The sequence below is a fragment of the Quercus lobata genome, chromosome 3, assembly GCF_001633185.2.
Source record: "Quercus lobata isolate SW786 chromosome 3, ValleyOak3.0 Primary Assembly, whole genome shotgun sequence".
Classification (NCBI taxonomy): Eukaryota; Viridiplantae; Streptophyta; class Magnoliopsida; order Fagales; family Fagaceae; genus Quercus; species Quercus lobata.
This window is the reverse complement of record NC_044906.1, coordinates 21,369,740-21,388,201: the sequence shown is the minus strand read 5'-3', so window position 1 is coordinate 21,388,201 and position 18,462 is coordinate 21,369,740. Positions and strand designations below refer to the sequence as shown.

Genomic DNA, 18,462 nt, shown 5'->3' with positions numbered 1-18,462 from the left:
AAAAAAAACTAAGCCCTTTGACAAAGGGACAAAATTGTTCTCTTTTGAAATTTGAAGCACAAATTAAAATCCAAATTTTTTTAAAAGTGAAAGATTAAAATTATACCTGCTGAGCAAAAGCATACTTTACACCTTAATCTTTATTATAATGGTAAGATTTTCACACTCTCATATGCTGTACATCTTTTTACTTTTTCTTTTCTTTTAGTCGAAACTGGGTTGTTGATATGTTTGAAAATTGACAATTTGACATATCACTAGTTTGAAGCCTAACCACTCCCACACAACCAACACACTCATTCAACCCAGATGCGCCCATGGATTTGTGTCTTTCTGACTTGTCCAGCTAGCTAGTTCTTTCACATTTAGCCACCAATATAAACATTCCCACCCTCCTCAATTTCTTATCCAGCTTTCTCAATCTTTCTGACAAAGTTCTATCTTCTTCTATTCAAGACCAAACAATCATATTACATTTCTTAGAAACTCCTTACATAGTCACAGGGTAAGGCTCTCGCTCAAGCCTTTCACACACATTATCCAGTTGTCTTAGAAATGTTCTTCAATTTATTTGTTATTTCAATTCAATAATTTCTCTATAAGTTTCCAAGTTTTCAATGTTGCTCAGTCTATCAAATTCTTTTACAGTTTGCCTTGCCTCATAGGTATCTTATTCATCAAAATCTGATGAGCATTTTTTAGTTAGCCACTAATGTTAGGAACTTAGCAGAGGTATTTTTTTCTAGGAATGAGCCCCTTTATAATTAGCTTTAAAGTCCCACATTCCCTTGCATTAAACATGTCTTAAGGGCAGTATACCGTATTAATTAGCAGGGTGTCCTTATTTCTTTTATTGTCAAGAAACTAGCACCATGCCCCTTGTTCTCAGATGGAAGTCTTGGAATCACCATCAATATATATAATTGCTTTCCTAATATATAACTAATTTTCTCATTCATTGTCAGGTTTATAAACTTTTTGTACTAAAATATTTTTTTTTTCAGAGCATTGGTTTAAGCTTCTGGCCATGGAGATTCAAGAAAACCAAAGTGACTCATTGTCAGAGTCTGACAGCACAAGTAGCACAAGAGTTGGCTATAGTGGCCCTTTAAGTGGTCCATTAGTCTCCAACAAAAGAAACAGCAGCAAGAAGAGTGCAAGATTCAAAGATGAAGAATGCTATGTAGAAATCACACTAGATGTACGCGATGACTCAGTTTCAGTGCAAAACATCAGAGGAGGAGACTCAGAGACTGCATATTTTGCAAGCCAGCTTGAGAAAAGGCCTAATTCACTTGGTTCCCAGCTCTCATTTAAACTTAGGCAAGTATCACAGGAGCTAAAGCGAATGACATCTTCGAAGAGGTTTAACAAATTTGATAGGACCAAGTCTGGCGCTGCTCGTGCCCTTCAAGGCCTAAAATTCATGAGCAAGAACGTCGGAACTGAAGGTTGGTCCCAAGTTGAAGCTCGGTTTGATGAACTGGCTGTCAATGGGACGCTTTCCAAAGCGCGGTTTGGCCAATGTATAGGTATGCAATTGTTTGATTTCTTAGTTTTGCTTGTGTTTGTATTTGTTTCTTTTGCGTATATTTTCAATACACCTGTCCTCGCTAGTAAGAATTTGTGTCTAACAATAGACTAAAAGCATCTATATATAGTTAATCTTCAAAATGACAAATGTTTCAATCCTAGCACCGATTTTCTAACTCTTAGTCAAACTTCGTACACACCAATCAACCAATTACTAAGCGTAGACATAAGGTATTCACATTTTTTTTAAATCGATGTCCGGTGTGTATGGAGCGTGGACATTAAGAACGTGAGACAATAATTTGTCATTAATTAATCCCCTAAAAAGGTAGCAAATTTATATTTTTTTTGTGTGAATAAAAGTTACTGACTTATTTTGATCAATAAAGTATCTCTTCAATAGAATTATAAAAATAAAAAATACATGCGACTCCAAATAGTTGTTGAGTATACATAGTCATTCCTAAAATTTTGAGAGTAGACTTAGTTGGTGTTATAGTTATAATATCTTGAATATGTACTTCTAAAAGAAATTATTATTATTGCTTATAATGACATCGTTTGAATTGAAAATTTCTAATTTAGGCACAATTTTATTTTTGGACTATTAATTTAACCCCAAAAGTTGATGAAATTTAGTGTGATTATGGTTAGGGATGAAAGAGTCGAGCGAGTTTGCAAGCGAATTGTATGATGCATTGGCTCGTCGAAGAGGAATAACATCATCTTCCATAACCAAAGCTGAGCTGCATGAATTTTGGGAACAAATTACTGATCAGAGCTTTGATGCAAGACTGCAAACTTTTTTTGACATGTAAGTTTTTGTCATTCTTTTACAATGCAACTTCTGACCAACACTTCAGTTATGTTCCTATGTATATATAATATGTTGCTATTCTCATTATTTTTCCTCTTAATTCCTTTTAAGTATTTTATGCATAAAGAGGTACCAATTCAGCTAATTCTAACTAATTCTAATATGTAAATAGAAGATACATTGAATTTATAATATATGTTTTAAGTCAAGCAAAGCATTCTATGCCAACTTTCATGCATTTTGCATGTGCTTTCTATTGTTATTAAGAATAATGCAACGGACACTATTTTTCTTTCCTCTGATTGTGACAACGGATAATGTTATTTTAATAATTAAGTTGTCTAAACACGCAAACTTTAATGTGGGGCTTAGCATGGTGTCATAGAAGATAGAAATGTGTCTCTTTGTTGATAAGTTTTAAGTATATCATAGTTCTATGATTAAATATTTGCGCCGGATATTTTGGACAATAATTGACAGGTTTGAACAGGGGATTTTTTTTTTTTTTTTTTTTTGTGCTAAATAATTAACAATAATTAGACAGAAACATGTGAGAGTAATGATTGAAGTCCAAAATTAGGGACTTACTGAATTATAAAATTATAGATTTAAATACAATTTTGTTTTAAATTAGAGTAAAATACTATTTTGGTTCCTAAATTTTATTAAAAGTTTTTTTTATTCCTAAACTTTAAAAAGTTCTCTTTTTATCCTTAAATTTTGTAAAAGGTTTTTTTTTTTTTTAATAGATTAAGACAAAATTAGGGATGACAAAAAAATTCAATATTTTAATGATGAAAAATAAACTTCAAGTAAAATTTAAGGATAGAAAGTAAAACATTTTCAATGGTTTAAAAAAAAAAAAAAAAACTTGTCAATAATTTAGGGACAAAAATGAGTTTTTTAAAGTTTATGGATAAAAAATAAACCTTTAATAAAACTTAAGGATCAAAATAGTATTTTGTCCTTTAAATTATTATTATTATTATTTTTTTTGAAGAAGTTACATTTTTTTCATAAGCACTAGCTAACTCTATCCAAATGCAGGGTCGACAAAAATGCTGACGGTAGAATTACAGAAGAAGAGGTGAAAGAGGTGAGATTATGGAAATTAACATGAAAAAAATGAATTAATTTTATATTTTTACTACAATTAATTATTTGGTAGAGAAAATATAGATGATTGTAAGTTTAATTTGCTAAATTTTCCAGATTATTGCCTTGAGTGCTTCTGCAAATAAGTTGTCAAATATCCAAGACCATGCCGAAGAATATGCTGCCTTGATCATTGAAGAGCTGGACCCAGACAACCTTGGATACATTGAGGTTTATATCTTATTTTATATAATTACTTTTACCCCAATACCACATGATTTAATTAGAAATGCACGTTGGGCTGAATGAAATGGGCTTAGATAGTTCGGCCAGTCAGAGCTTAGCCCAAAAGAAAGATCATTAGAACAAGTTTAACCCAAATTTTTCATAGCCTTGGAGCCCAAATTATAATCCACAAATTGAAAATTGAATATAACCTGTTTGGAAGTGAAGAATTAGCCTTTTTTTTTTTTATGATTTAAAAAAAAAAAATGATATGAAAACTGTTCACTGAATGTTTCTCCAATAATTTATTTTACACTTTTTTAAGAACCCATTAACCATTGAATGCAAAACAGACCGAATTACTCATAACAGGGATTAGCTTCCTTAGATTTCAAGCAAATGGGCTGAGTTCACTTTAATTAATTGGGCCAAGTTAGAACTTAGTAACCAAGTCCGAAAGGACCAAAATTTGACCGAAGCTTATGTCTTGCAGCTGTTCAACTTGGAAATGCTACTCCTCCAAGCTCCAACAAAATCAGCCAACAGAGGGGGTGATAGTCGTGTTCTAAGCCAGCTACTGAGCCAAAAGCTAGTCCCAACCAAGGAGCACAACCCCATCAAGCGGTGCTACCGGGGAGTCACCTACTTCGTCGAAGACAATTGGAAGCGGCTTTGGATCATTGCTCTATGGCTTTCAATTTGTGCAGGCCTTTTCACTTGGAAATTCATTCAGTATAAGCATAGGGCCGTGTTTGATGTCATGGGCTATTGTGTCACAACTGCTAAGGGTGCAGCCGAGACCCTTAAGTTCAACATGGCTCTAATTCTTCTACCCGTGTGCAGAAATACCATTACTTGGCTTAGAAGCAAGACCAACTTAGGAATGGTGGTACCTTTTGATGACAATATTAATTTCCATAAGGTACATAATTAATTGGAAACTCTATTGCCTAACTCAATTGAATCAAAACTCAATAAAAATGAGAGCTTACTAAATTTCACCTTTAGTTTTTATTAATTCAACTCAAATTCTTCAGGTAATTGCTTTTGGAATTGCAATTGGAGTTGGGCTACATGCTGGTGCACATTTAACATGTGACTTTCCTAGACTACTACATGCAACTGATGATGAATACGAGCCAATGAAGCAATTTTTTGGTGAAAAGAGGCCGGATGACTATTGGTGGTTCGTGAAAGGAACTGAGGGTTGGACTGGCGTGATTATGGTGGTGCTTATGGCTATAGCATACATATTAGCCCAACCTTGGTTCCGCCGTAGCAGGCTTCACCTCCCAAAAACCCTGAAGAAGCTCACAGGGTTCAATGCCTTCTGGTACTCCCACCACTTATTTGTTATTGTCTATGTCCTGTTTGTAGTGCATGGATACTTCCTCTACCTCTCCAAGAAATGGTACAAAAGGACGGTAAGCATCTCAAATTCTTGTTCCAATTTGGACATGGCCTTTTTCTTTGTGTTGTGGAATTCTTTTTCTCCCAAAATATTCTTTCCTAACTTTGATTTGTGCTACATTGTCACAGACATGGATGTATCTGGCTGTCCCAATTATACTCTATGCATGTGAACGCTTGATTCGTGCATTTAGGTCTGGCTATAAAACTGTGCGGATATTAAAGGTACATTTTAATGACACTGACACAATCATCATTTACAAATTCATCAAAGAAAATAAATGTGTGGTTTATCTATCTCTACAAGTTGAAAAAATTAAATTTTGTTGCGTATTTTCAGGTTGCAGTTTACCCTGGAAATGTGTTGGCACTGCATATGTCTAAACCTCAAGGCTTTAAATACACTAGTGGACAGTATATATTTGTAAATTGTTCGGCTGTCTCTCCCTTTCAATGGTAATTCAATAGCTACTTCTTATTATTATCATTATCAACATTATTATTATCATTATGATTATAATCGATGATAACACGTTGCATTTCAGGCATCCTTTTTCAATTACTTCAGCCCCAGGAGATGATTATCTAAGCATTCACATACGCACATTGGGTGACTGGACATCACGACTCAAAACTGTTTTCTCCAAGGTTCATTTTCCATAATTTTACCAATCATTCAAGAAAAATGTGTTATTTTCAATGAGCCTAAAGATTTTCTTTCTTCTTTTATAGGTATGCCAGCCTCCTTCTAGCGACCAAAGTGGCCTTCTAAGGGCCGACATTGGACAAGGCAATAACAAACCAAGGTGATTTTGATATTTTGTTTCAAATATAAACATTTAGTCATTTTAAAATAGTTTTGAAAAATAATTTCTAACTATTCCTCAATTATGTACTTTTAAAATGTAAATGAACTCTAAATATTGATCATTAATTATGAAATTTTGGAACAAATTAACAGAATGCCAAGACTAAAAGTAGATGGACCCTATGGAGCTCCTGCACAAGACTATAAAATGTATGATGTCCTACTCCTCGTTGGCCTTGGCATTGGTGCCACCCCTTTAATTAGCATCGTTAAAGATGTGCTTAATAATATTAAGCAGCAAGAGGAAATAGATGAAGGAATGGTAGAGAGTGGTGTAAAATCCAATAAGAGAAAACCTTTCGCTACCAAACGAGCTTACTTCTATTGGGTTACTCGCGAGCAAGGCTCATTTGAGTGGTTTAGGGGTGTGATGAATGAGGTAGCGGAAAATGATCGAAATGGGGTAATCGAGCTTCACAATTATTGCACTAGTGTTTATGAAGAAGGAGATGCTCGATCGGCTTTAATCACTATGCTTCAATCGCTACAACATGCTAAAAATGGTGTGGATATTGTCTCGGGCACACGGGTTAAAACCCATTTTGCTAGACCAAATTGGCGTAATGTTTTTAAGCATGTAGCCCTTAAGCACCCCAATGAAAGAGTTGGTAAGTCTTCCATTTATTTACCTCAATCACATGTGATTATTTCTATAATAAAAAAAAAAATTTAATCTTGAAATTTAAGTTAAGCTGATTGTGTTGTTTCATTTGTTGTAGGGGTCTTTTACTGTGGTGCGCATGGATTGGTTGGGGATCTAAGAAGTCTAGCTCAAGACTTTTCCAGGAAAACCTCCACCAAGTTTGATTTCCATAAAGAAAATTTCTAATTTTGTTCTTTATCCTTTGTTTTTTTACATGAAAATGTATTATAATTATAGGTTATGTGTTTATTTTTTTGTTCATAGGTTTAATCCTTTGTTGGGTATACAAGTAATAGAATGGTTTATTCATATAGTAATTTATATTTAATTAATTAATCTTGATACTTAATTATTTCGTTCGCTGGATGTAAATCAGAAAACATGAATTGTATTTGTAAAAGAATAGCAAATATTAAAATTGCTTGTTTCGTATTTTCAATGTAGACTTCTCAAATTGTAAATGACATCTTAACCTGTTCATCTGCAGTGTGCTCTCCAATGGTGTGGGTTCAAGTAAACGTACTATATATAGTTTTATCTTTCTAATTAGTTACAAGGAAAAATTCGTTCCACAGAAGAAGATGAACACTATGTATTTCTATAACTAACTCCCAACAAAAAGAGAACGGAGGAGATAGAAGGCATTCCTCTACCATTACAATCACAAGCCTAACTAGCAACAAAATTGATAGTAAAATTAGCTCGCCTTTAATGCATGAAATGCTTAAAAAAAAAAAAAAAAAAAAGATTAAAAACATAACAGAGCATCAGAGATAATCTCAACGCTTAATATTTTAGTGACATTTAAAAAGTATCTTTCTCCAAATTTAATCGAAAAGCCCTTTAGATAAAAAGTAACCCTTTCTACTATAACGGGAATTTTGAATTTTCATGTAAAGGTAAATTTTAGCTTATGTTCTAGCAAAGTTGTTACCGTTCTCATTAGGGATTGACCCAAGAGAGGGCCTGGACCGCCTGGCCCTAAGAGTTTTTTTCTTTTTTTAATCGTCTAGTCTCTTCCAAAATCTTAAGCACACCCTCCCATCCAATCAATCTAGTCAGCTCAGCCCATCTAACAACTACCCAACCCAAAACACTTAAATAAAAACAAAACTTAAAAAAAATTAAAAAATCATAGCCAGCTCAGTAGTTAGTACAAAGAAAAAAAATATCATTTTGTCTGTGCTTTTTTTTTTTTTTAAATCTTTATTAGTAGATGACTGTATTTTAATGTATTAAAAAATAATAATTTTGTATATTTGTCTTAGTTGATAGTTTGTTAATAAAATAGGAATGTCTATTTAGATTTTTTTTTTTTTTTTTTTTTTTGCTTATATTCCAACCCCTAACTTGAGATCTTGAATTTGTCCCTGGTTCTCATATTTTTTGAAAAATTTTAGAAGTAAATGTCCACTACCATAGAAATTAAATTAAAATGAAGCATAACAAAATTAGTTTTTAAATGGCAAACTAATAATAATAATTATGTTCTTTAATTTTCTTTTTCTTTTTTTTTTTGTCCTTTTGGTTAACAAGACGTTATTATAAATATTAAAAATGATAGTTACTACAAAAATTGACAAAATGGGTTGAAACCCGTTTGACAAATCAAAATCTGGCAAAGCTTTAAGTTGCAAGCTTGCAGCTAAGATATGTACAACAAAAGATCATTGTAAATCCTCCACTTTACAATAAGCATTTAACCCCGGAGCAAAATGTTAGTTTCACATCTCAAAGCTTAAATTATAATTGTGAACGTTAAATTTTTTAATTATTTTACATAAAACAAATCTTGAAGTCTTAATAATATGTAAAGTTTTAGACCTCAGAAAAAACACAGTATTTAACCTAAATTATTAGCCAAGTTGTTACTTAGGTTAATTATTAACTTTTAGGTTAAACATTCATCACAATCAACATGCATAGCAAAAATCTAAATAACACAAGTTATGATAATTCAAGAAAACCAATAAAACAAACTAGTTTTAAAGTAAAAATTTGGAGGGAACGATCCCAAGAGAACAATCTATTATATCAAATTGAGATTTACAGTCAAGAATATCAATTTGTATAGTAAATCTAACTACGGTTACCAAACTAAGCTCTGAACCCCTTAGACTTCTTTAATGTTGATCTGCTCTCACATGAACCTCCAGTTCAAATTTTAGATCTCCCACACAGTCCTCAAATCTATGAATCTAAGACCATCCTTGAAAGTTTAATTTCAGCACCTTTGATGACTGGTATACAGCAACTTCAAATTAACTAATTCTAATGGTATGTAAATTGATTTCTATATGGTGTACGACAAAATGCCCATTTCCCTAGGGCCCAAGTTAGGCTAGGCCTATGAACATTACCGCATGTGGACCCATCCTGTCATAATTGGCCCATGAATGGCCTAAAAGCAGTAGCCCATCGCTCGTAGTCTCGGTGTATAGGTTCACCTCAGGTACACCATGGTCGATTGGTATGCCAAAAATACTTGGCTATATCTCAGCAATCAAAGTGCCTTGGGAGATTGCCCTGTCGAGCAATTTTCGATGGCCAGCACTAGTTCCAATGTACCAATTCCCATTTCCAACAAAGCATATTCCTGGCTAGGAATAATTAAATTGGGTCCCACCCACACGAGTGGAATCAGAGAGCAATCATGATTCCACCACTCACCTCAAGCTATAAATAGCGAAAGGTACAATGAAAGAAGGGTTAGAGAATGGAGAGGGATGACTTGAGAAAATAGCCGAGCATCGAATAGAGAGTTGGAAAAAAGGGAAAAAGGGGAAAAAGGGAGAGAGTGAAGTTAGTTTCTCTACTAGACATCCCAACGAGCCCGTCCAAGAACTACCCATTGTAGAATATCCAAAACCCACCAAATAAGTAAGTTGTGAGCCCACTCACAAGGCCCATTTTGTTGAAGATTGGGCACGCACAATTTCCAGTAGTGACTTTAAAATGAGAAGACATAGAACCATTTAGATCTCAAAAGAGAAGCTTCAACATCTCTACGAAATGTGTCTTAGTGTTTCTTTTAAATACTATGTGAATTAAATCTAAAATCCTAATCACTTGATGGGTGAATGGGTTGTTAGGCCGAAATTAAATTTCTACAGAAACACAGTTTAATCGGTCCAGCCTAGCATGTTTCAAATCTTGAACCTGCAGCTTTCTTATTCTTGTATTTTGACTTGTAGCACCTTGAACATTATCTAATTTACTCTATAAACTCTATCATCTATATGTAAATAAGTTTATGTTCACAGTTTGCTAATTGTTCTAAACTTTTCGAACCTAACATATTCAATTTATATTTCATGATAGCTTCAGCCTCCAATCAGACTATCAAATTGAAAGATAAAGTTTAATCACATATGGTTATGATTGTGAACAGTTAATTTTTAGTAGTTCCTTGAGGAATTAATAATGTCACTATTTTTGTAGGTAGTAGTTTGACTTTATCCATAGTCAACTTTTTCACTTCTCGATAGTGACTATATATAATTAAGAATTAGGCTCTTTAAGACTTTAACTACCAAAAAAAAAAAAAAAAGACTTTAACTATGTCAAAAAAAAAAGTGAGACTTTAAATAAATTATTTCCCGGAGAAATTTTTTTTCATTTATTTTATTTTTATCAAAAAAAAAAAAAAAAAAGTGAGAGTTTTCAAAGGAATATGTCAAATGCCGCTTTTTGGGATTAATTAAAAATTAAAGAAGGTTGAATTACAATGACCATAGACCATCCCGCCGTGATTTTAGTTCTAAATAGCGTTAATAATGACATGAATAATGAATGACTAATCCTCAACATTGTGGCTCCCCAGATACATCGTTGACCTAATCTTTTGTGGTTCTCAATTGTATGGTCAATTGTTAGGGGTTATCTATTGGGCTTGAATCAAATCAAGCACTGATATGTTGTTATTATACTAATCCGTTTTTTTTATTACCAAATGAAAGTCAGCTTTCACTGCGGGAAGAACATGAACATACTAGAGAAAATTTTCATTTGACTTTTATTATTCAACATCGTGGAGTAGGTTATTTGGATTAGAAGTTGTTTACAAATGGATGCAGTGGAAACTTCAACCACTTAAGCTCCTTTTTCTTGTTTTCTATACCGTGAACCTGTCAAAATTTGGTATTATTATTGTTGTTGTTTAAATAGATATAAGTATATTTGAACTTATAACATTTGTTATATAATGATTTTGTTTTTTCATCAGGTTAAGATACTAATTGGTTTTTGCTGTAATCGAGATTCGAATTCAGGTTTCAATAAAATACTTTACCAATTAAGCTAACTAAAAACACAAGTTATTTTTATTATTATTGTTATTGTTATTATGTTCATCATGTCGTGACTATCATTATCCTCATAGTTATTTGTTGAACAATTTTGATTGAAATTTTTACTTTTTGTAACTCATGATTGAAGTCGTTAATTTTAGGCTAAGCAGTATGAAATGTGGAAGCCGCAAGCTTTTCTCCCCCTCTACTCCCATTAAATCTACCCTCTTTCTTTTTTTTTCTTTTTCTTTTTTTTTTAATTAAGAAAAAACAAAACATAAGGAAAATGTTTTAACTTTATGTGGCACTGTCTTGGAAATTGATTTGCCAATTGCAAATTCTATAAGTCTATATACTTTTTTTTTTAAACAAAAAAAAAAAAAAAAATGAAATCGTTTTCACCATATCTTGATGATATTGGCGAGCTTGTCATGCTACAGTACTAACAAGTTTCACTTTCATTTCAGAGCACCGGTTTAAGGCTACCAACACAAAGCAATACAAGAGAAATAAGGATGAATAATCAAGAAAACCAAGATGACTCATTTTCTGAGTCTGGAAGCGCTAGCAAACTAGTAGGCTATGCCCCTTTTAGTGGTCCATCCATCAAAAGAAATAGCAGCAAAAAGAGTACAAGATTCAAAGAAGATGAATGCTATGTAGAAATCACAGTAGACGTACGTGATGACTCAATTTCGGTGCAAAACATTAAGGGAAGGAACTCAGAGACTGCAAGTTTAACAAGGAAGTTTGAGGAAAAGCCTTCTACACTTGGTTCCCATCTCTCATTTCAACTTAGACAAGTATCACTGGGGATGAAGCGCATGGCATCTTCAACTAGGTTTAACAAAGTTGATAGGACCAAGTCCGGGGCTGCTCGTGCCCTAAAAGGCCTAAAGTTTATCGGAAAGAAGGTGGGAAGTGAAGGTTGGTCCCAGGTTGAAGCTCGGTTTAAAGAATTGGCTGTCAATGAGATGCTTCCCAAAACTATGTTCGCCCAATGTATAGGTATGCATTGATTTGGTTACAGTTTCAAGATTTCTTACTTTTGTATTTGTTTTATGTTCCTACGTTTTCTATGCACGTATAATAAATCTAGCATGGGTTGGGTCAATTGAGTTCAGATTAGACATATTCAAGTTCAAATAAAAAATAAGTCAAGTCAATCGAGTTACATGTCGAGTTGAAATATTTTCTTTGTACACATCATTATTGTCAAGTAAGCACACACTCACAACAGTAGAACTCTTGGGAACGCCAAGAGGGCCATTCAAATTTCAATCCTTTCAATTCCTAAAAAGGGAAAACTTATATTTGTCTGCCAAAAAAAAAAAAAAAAGGTTACCTATTTTGATCAACTTTGTAATATCTCTTGAATATATTGTACTAAAAACGATAAACAAATAAATAAAAAAAGTCGTAATAATCTCATGTTAATTGATATTTTTTAATCTGGGCACAAATTTAATGTTAAAACGATTCGTATAACTCTTCAAAATTTATGAAATTTGGTGTGATTGGATTAGGGATGAAAGAGTCGAAAGAGTTTGCAAACGAATTATTTGATGCATTGGCTCGTCGGAGAGGAATAACGTCATCTTCTATATCCGAAGCTGACCTCTTCGAATTTTGGGAACAAATTACTGATCAGAGCTTTGATACAAGATTACAAACTTTCTTTGACATGTAAGATTTTATCATTCTTTTGCAATGCTGCTTGTGACCAGCACAGCTTCGGTTATGCCCAATTTTTAAATGCTAGAGAATTTTGTAAACGTTGATAAATAGATATATTGAATTTATGAATACTTTCATAGTCATTCAAATAATCAATACAACCTTTTTATGCCAGAGTGTAAAACAATAATTATCTTTTTATCAAAGTGTATTATAAGAAGAATCAAAATGTGGTTGGCATTTTTGTACAAAACAACAATAATAATAGAAAACATGTGAGAATAATCATTCAAGTCCAACAATAGAGACTTACATTTTCAAGTACAATTTTTGTAATCTAAAATGTTTAAATTTCAATCAAATGTTTAAATTTCAAGTTTTTGTAGTCTAATAAAAAATAAGTTTATAAATTAAATAGTAAATAACATCTAATTGATACAAAATTTAACATAAGTCTTAAGAATATAATATCCAATGGTTCAATTTTTAAAATAATTAGCTATGTCAATTTTTTAGTGGGGGTTATAGCCAAATTTTTTTCTTAAAAAAATAAATATAAAATTTTGTGAAAAACTTATATTTTTGTCATAAGCTCTGGCTAACATATGTTACATACCGATTGCAGGGTGGACAAAAACGCTGATGGTAGAATTACAGAAGAAGAGGTGAAAGATGTGAGATTTATGAAAATTGATATATCAAAAATGAAGTAATTTTACATACTTTTAGTACAAATAACTGATAAGTATTCAATATAGAAAATCTAGATGATTGTATATTAATTTGCTTAATTCTTCAGATTATTGCCTTAAGTGCTTGTGCAAATAAATTGTCAAAGATCCAAGAACAAGCCGAAGAGTATGCTGCACTGATCATGGAAGAGCTGGACCCAGACAATCTCGGATACATTGAGGTATATATCCTTTTTATATAAAATTTTTAATTATACATATATATATATATATATATATATATATACACTTTTCCTCTAAAACTAAGGTTCCATTTGGTTGAACAGATAGAAAAGTGGGTAAATAAAAGAGATTTTAATTTTCCTTATTTTTGTTTGGTTGGGAGGGTAGAAAACTTTTTTGTTTGGTTAAAAAGAAAAATGAGAGAATAGAAAATAGAATTTGTATAAATTTACTCATATGCCCTTATTAAAAAATGATGTCCAATTAAATTTTTTTTTTTCTTTTAAAAGGAAAACAACCTACCAAAAAAAAGAAGGCAACCACTGAAGATGATTAAAAAAGTAAAAATCATACCTAGTACAAAAGAAAAAAGAAAGAAAAAAAAACAAAACAAAACGAAAAAACAAAAAACAAAATATGAGAGGAGGGATAGTTTAGTCATTTGACTACAACTACTCTTCTCTTCTCTATTTTCTCCCCAAATTAAGAAGATAGCATTTTAGTGGGTTTTGAGAGAAAATACTAGAACACTACCAATTTTCCATCCTTAAAATCCACCCAACTAAACATCCAAAAAAACATTTTCCCCAAAATCCATCCAACCAAATGGATTAAAGCTTTGCTAGTTAGGCTAGTCATAGCTCAGCCAAAAAGAAATACCATTTGATTAGACCTAGTTCAACCCACATTTGCCTTAGCCTTGCAGACCAAATTATAATCCACCAATTGAAAATTTGAATGTGGCATGTTTGGATGTGAAGAACATGCTTTTCTATGATATTTTTTTTTAAGCGAAAATTATATGAAATTTGTTCACTGAATCTTTCTCTAATAAGGTCCAATTTAGAAAATTACCTCTCTCTCTCTCTCTCTCTCTCTCTCTCTCTCTCTCTCTATATATATATATATATATATATATATTACACTTCTTTTTAAGAACATTAACCTTTGAACACAAAACTGGCCTAATTATTAAGAACATGGATGAGCCTTTTATGATTTAAAGCAAATAGGCAAAGTTTACTTTAATTTGACCAAGAATTGTAACTCAATTGGCACTTCTTGTGTTTTTAATGAATGAAGACATCTAGAATTCAAGTCTCTCCCCAAAATATCAAATTTTTTTAAAATAAAATAAAAGGAGGCTTACAACTTACTAGCATTCCAAAAGGACCAAAATTTAAGACTACTTGACCTGCAGTTGTACAACTTGGAAATGCTACTCCTCCAAGCTCCAAGCAAATCAACCAACATGGGGACTGATACTCATGTTCTAGGTCGGCTACTAAGCCAAAGGCTAGTCCCAACCATGGAGTACAACCCCATAAAGCGGTGCAACCGGCGGCTTGCCTACTTCCTCGAAGACAATTGGAAACGGATTTGGGTTATAGCCCTATGGCTTTCAATCTGCGCAGGTCTTTTCGCTTGGAAATTCATTCAATATAAGCATATGGCAGTGTTTGATGTCATGGGCTATTGTGTCAACATTGCTAAGGGTGCAGCCGAGACCCTTAAGTTCAACATGGCCCTAATTCTTCTACCCGTGTGCAGAAATACCATTACTTGGCTTAGAAGCAAGACCAAGTTAGGGATGGTGGTTCCCTTTGATGACAATATCAATTTCCATAAGGTACATAATTAATTGGCAACAATTCTATTGCTTAATTCAATTGAATCAAAACAGAAAAAAAAGGAGCTTACAAAATTGCACTTCTTTGAACAAAAAATTCACCCAAATTCTTTAGGTAATTGCTTTTGGAATTGCAATTGGAGTTGGGCTACATGCTGGTGCACATCTAACATGTGACTTCCCTAGACTATTACATGCTTCGGATGATAAATACGAGTCAATGAAGCCATTTTTTGGTGAGAAGCGACCAAATAACTATTGGTGGTTTGTGAAAGGGACTGAGGTTTGGACCGGCGTGGTTATGGTAGTTCTTATGGCTATAGCATACACATTAGCCCAACCTTGGTTCCGTCGGAACAGGCTAAACCTTCCGAAAACTATTAAAAAGCTCACAGGGTTCAATGCCTTTTGGTACTCCCACCACTCATTTGTCATTGTTTATATCCTTTTATTAGTACATGGATACTACCTTTACTTCTCCAAGGAATGGCACAAAAAGACAGTAAGCATCTGAAATTCTTGTTCTAATTTGGCCATGGCAAAAAAGATTTTGCGCTATAGATTTCCCAAAATTCTATTTTCTAACTTTGTTTGTGCTACATTGTCTCAGACATGGATGTATCTGGCTGTCCCAATTTTACTCTATGCATGTGAACGCTTAATACGTGGGTTTAGATCTAGCTATAAAACTGTGCGGATATTAAAGGTACTTTTTAATTTCACTGACACTCTTTTCTCTTGATGATGTTCATCAATATTGTGAAATTATAGTGAAATGAATGCACGCTATATTTTTAATAGTTAAAGGAATTAGACTTTGTTTTGTATTTTCAGGTTGCATTGTACCCCGGAAATGTGTTGGCCCTGCATATGTCTAAACCTCAAGGCTTTAGATATACTAGTGGGCAGTATATATTTGTAAATTGCTCAGCTGTCTCTTCCTTTGAATGGTAATTCAATATTTACTTCTTATTATTATGATTAATGTTACATACAAAATAAATAAATTTTAATTTTTTCACACATGTTGAGTTGGTAAGCTTTCACTAGTTTTCATCTAGACTCATTGATATTACTTTTGTACTTAATATTAACAATCAACCATGTCAGTGGATGTCAAATTTATCGTCAAATAGTTTGTATCGATAGACTCTCTCTATTATTATTCCCATCATCAATATTGTTATGATTATCGTTGATGATGATGTGTCACATTTAGGCATCCTTTTTCGATTACTTCAGCGCCAGGGGATGATTATCTAAGCATCCACATACGCACCTTGGGTGACTGGACATCACAACTCAAAGCTATTTTCTCGAAGGTACATTTTCAATAATTTTACAATTCATTCATGGAATTTTTTTTTTGGTCATTCTCTTTTTAAAGCCTAAAAATTATTTTTCTTCCTTTTAAATTGGCATGCTAATTATAGGTATGCCAGCCTCCTAGCGACGTAAGTGACCTATCTGACTCTGCACAAGACAATAACAAACCAAGGTTCCTTCTGATATTTCAATTAGTCATTTTAAAATGCCTTTGAAAAAAATAATTAAAAAAAAAAAAAAACTCATTTCTAAATTTTCTCGTTATTGCTCAATAATTTTTTATTGCCCAATGTAAATGAATTTTCATTATTGCTCAATAAATTTTTATTTTTGGAACATATTAACAGAATGCCAAGGCTCCTGATCGACGGCCCCTATGGAGCACCGGCACAAGAGTATAAAAAGTATGACGTCCTCCTCCTCATCGGCCTTGGCATTGGTGCCACGCCTTTAATTAGCATTGTTAAAGATGTACTTAATAACACTAAGCAGCAAAAAGCACAAAATGCTACTAAACAAGCTTACTTCTATTGGGTTACTCGTGAACAAGGCTCTTTTGAGTGGTTTGAGGGTGTGATGAATGAGGTAGCAGAAAGTATTTGTAATGGAGTAATTGAGATTCACAACTATTGCACTAGTGTTTATGAAGAAGGAGATGCTCGATCGGCTTTAATCACTATGCTTCAATCAATACAACATGCTAAAACTGGTATGGATATTGTCTCAGGCACAAGGGTTAAAACACATTTTGCTAGACCAAATTGGCGTAACGTTTTTAAGAATGTAGCACTTAAGCACACCAATGAAAGAGTTGGTAAGCTTTCCTTTTATTAAACTTGATCATATGGGATTATTTCTATCAATATTTTTTATATAATTGAGTTAAAGTTGAGCTGATTGTGCTGTAGGGGTGTTCTACTGTGGTGCGGCTGGATTGGTTGGGGAGCTAAGATGGCAAGCTCGAGACTTTTCCAGGAAAACCTCGACCAAATTTGATTTCCATAAGGAAAACTTCTAATCTTTTTTTTTTTTTTTTCAATCAAAATGTGTTATAATTATAGGTTATGTCTTTTCTGATTGGCCATAAGTTTTGTCCCTTGTTGGGTATACAAGTAATAGAATGTTCATACTTTATTATTTACCGTCCTCTAGAGGAAAAACCAAAAACATGAATTGGTCCTTTGAAAAGTGTAACACAGAATTTGCTTGTGCAATCTCATAATTTGTATGTAGTCAAATTGTCAATGACATCTTAGTCAAATTTATATGCAGATTAAAGGGCATTTGCATGTAATGGGGGAATTGATCAGTATGTGAGGTAAAATTTAGCTTATTTTCTAGCAAAGTTGTTACTGTTGTTCAAAGGATGAAAGAAATTGATGCAGTTGGTGCTTGTATCTGCTTAAGCTGCAAGTCATTTTCTAATCGTAACGCAACAACTACATATTGCAATATAAATGGGTCATGTGAGAAGCACGTGCCAACTTAAGAGACTCTCACATGCTGCTATATGCTTGTTTAATTGTAAATCAGTGAGTTATTTCAGTTTCGAATGTATAACGGCTAGATTAGAACTCTCTATTATTGTATACAAGTACAGAGCTTCATACGTAAGTGTAATAGATTACATTAAGTTCTCTATTAATTCCTCTTGGAAACAGTTCTTTTAACATGGTATTGGAGCTCTAATTGTGCTCATCCATTGTTTCCAACACAAATCACTTCTAATCGTGCTGCCACTGCAACTTCCTTAGTAGATAATGCTTTTAATCCTTAATTACTTTCTCCACAGTGGTGATGATAATCCTGGCATGTTGCTAGTGACTTGGCCACATGTTGGTGAAGACAATCACCCTTGGTCCAAATCCACGGTCATGGATTTAATAGCCAAAAACTAGATAGATTTTGTGAACGAATCAGTTCCAGTTCCAAATCCTTCTTCACCTTTGTTCAATTCCTGGACTAATTAAGTGCAACACCATGCCATGGTGCTCTCATGGATAATTTATGCTTTATCAAAAAAACATTGCTTCCC

The 18,462-nt window shown here is 33.1% G+C and overlaps 2 protein-coding genes across 3 annotated transcripts; both read left to right on the top strand.

Annotated features, from left to right (window-relative positions):
* Window positions 1-245: 245 nt before the first annotated feature.
* On the top strand, window positions 246-7,012 carry LOC115982374 (respiratory burst oxidase homolog protein B-like). The gene is made up of 13 exons (XM_031104952.1): window positions 246-505; window positions 1,005-1,532; window positions 2,188-2,347; window positions 3,398-3,446; window positions 3,563-3,676; window positions 4,164-4,592; window positions 4,708-5,094; window positions 5,210-5,305; window positions 5,421-5,536; window positions 5,626-5,728; window positions 5,813-5,886; window positions 6,042-6,556; window positions 6,668-7,012. Exons 2-13 carry the CDS (start codon window positions 1,028-1,030, stop codon window positions 6,775-6,777), a joined length of 2,658 nt encoding a protein of 885 aa, XP_030960812.1. The 5' UTR covers window positions 246-505; window positions 1,005-1,027; the 3' UTR covers window positions 6,778-7,012.
* A 3,549-nt stretch (window positions 7,013-10,561) lies between these two features.
* On the top strand, window positions 10,562-17,572 carry LOC115981888 (respiratory burst oxidase homolog protein B-like). Of its 2 annotated transcripts, XM_031104313.1 has the most exons (14): window positions 10,562-10,731; window positions 10,817-10,862; window positions 11,348-11,888; window positions 12,407-12,566; window positions 13,183-13,231; window positions 13,357-13,470; window positions 14,673-15,101; window positions 15,217-15,603; window positions 15,712-15,807; window positions 15,936-16,051; window positions 16,321-16,423; window positions 16,535-16,599; window positions 16,775-17,241; window positions 17,336-17,572. In XM_031104313.1, exons 3-14 carry the CDS (start codon window positions 11,396-11,398, stop codon window positions 17,443-17,445), a joined length of 2,589 nt encoding a protein of 862 aa, XP_030960173.1. In that variant the 5' UTR covers window positions 10,562-10,731; window positions 10,817-10,862; window positions 11,348-11,395; the 3' UTR covers window positions 17,446-17,572. The 2 variants fall into 2 exon arrangements, with proteins under 2 accessions (XP_030960173.1, XP_030960174.1); XM_031104314.1 differs by lacking the exon at window positions 10,817-10,862.
* The last annotated feature ends 890 nt before the right edge of the window (window positions 17,573-18,462 follow it).

What these genes read in the sequence shown, in the direction of transcription:
- LOC115982374 (XM_031104952.1), top strand. Translation starts at nt 1,028, where the DNA reads ATGGAGATTCAAGAAAACCAAAGTGACTCATTGTCAGAGTCTGACAGC. An exon ending in CAGAAGAAGAGGTGAAAGAG is followed by an intron (nt 3,447 to 3,562) that starts GTGAGATTATGG and finishes TAAATTTTCCAG; the next exon opens with ATTATTGCCTTGAGTGCTTC. An exon ending in GCTGTCTCTCCCTTTCAATG is followed by an intron (nt 5,537 to 5,625) that starts GTAATTCAATAG and finishes GTTGCATTTCAG; the next exon opens with GCATCCTTTTTCAATTACTT.
- LOC115981888 (XM_031104314.1), top strand. Translation starts at nt 11,396, where the DNA reads ATGAATAATCAAGAAAACCAAGATGACTCATTTTCTGAGTCTGGAAGC. An exon ending in CAGAAGAAGAGGTGAAAGAT is followed by an intron (nt 13,232 to 13,356) that starts GTGAGATTTATG and finishes TTAATTCTTCAG; the next exon opens with ATTATTGCCTTAAGTGCTTG. An exon ending in TCAAAGCTATTTTCTCGAAG is followed by an intron (nt 16,424 to 16,534) that starts GTACATTTTCAA and finishes TGCTAATTATAG; the next exon opens with GTATGCCAGCCTCCTAGCGA.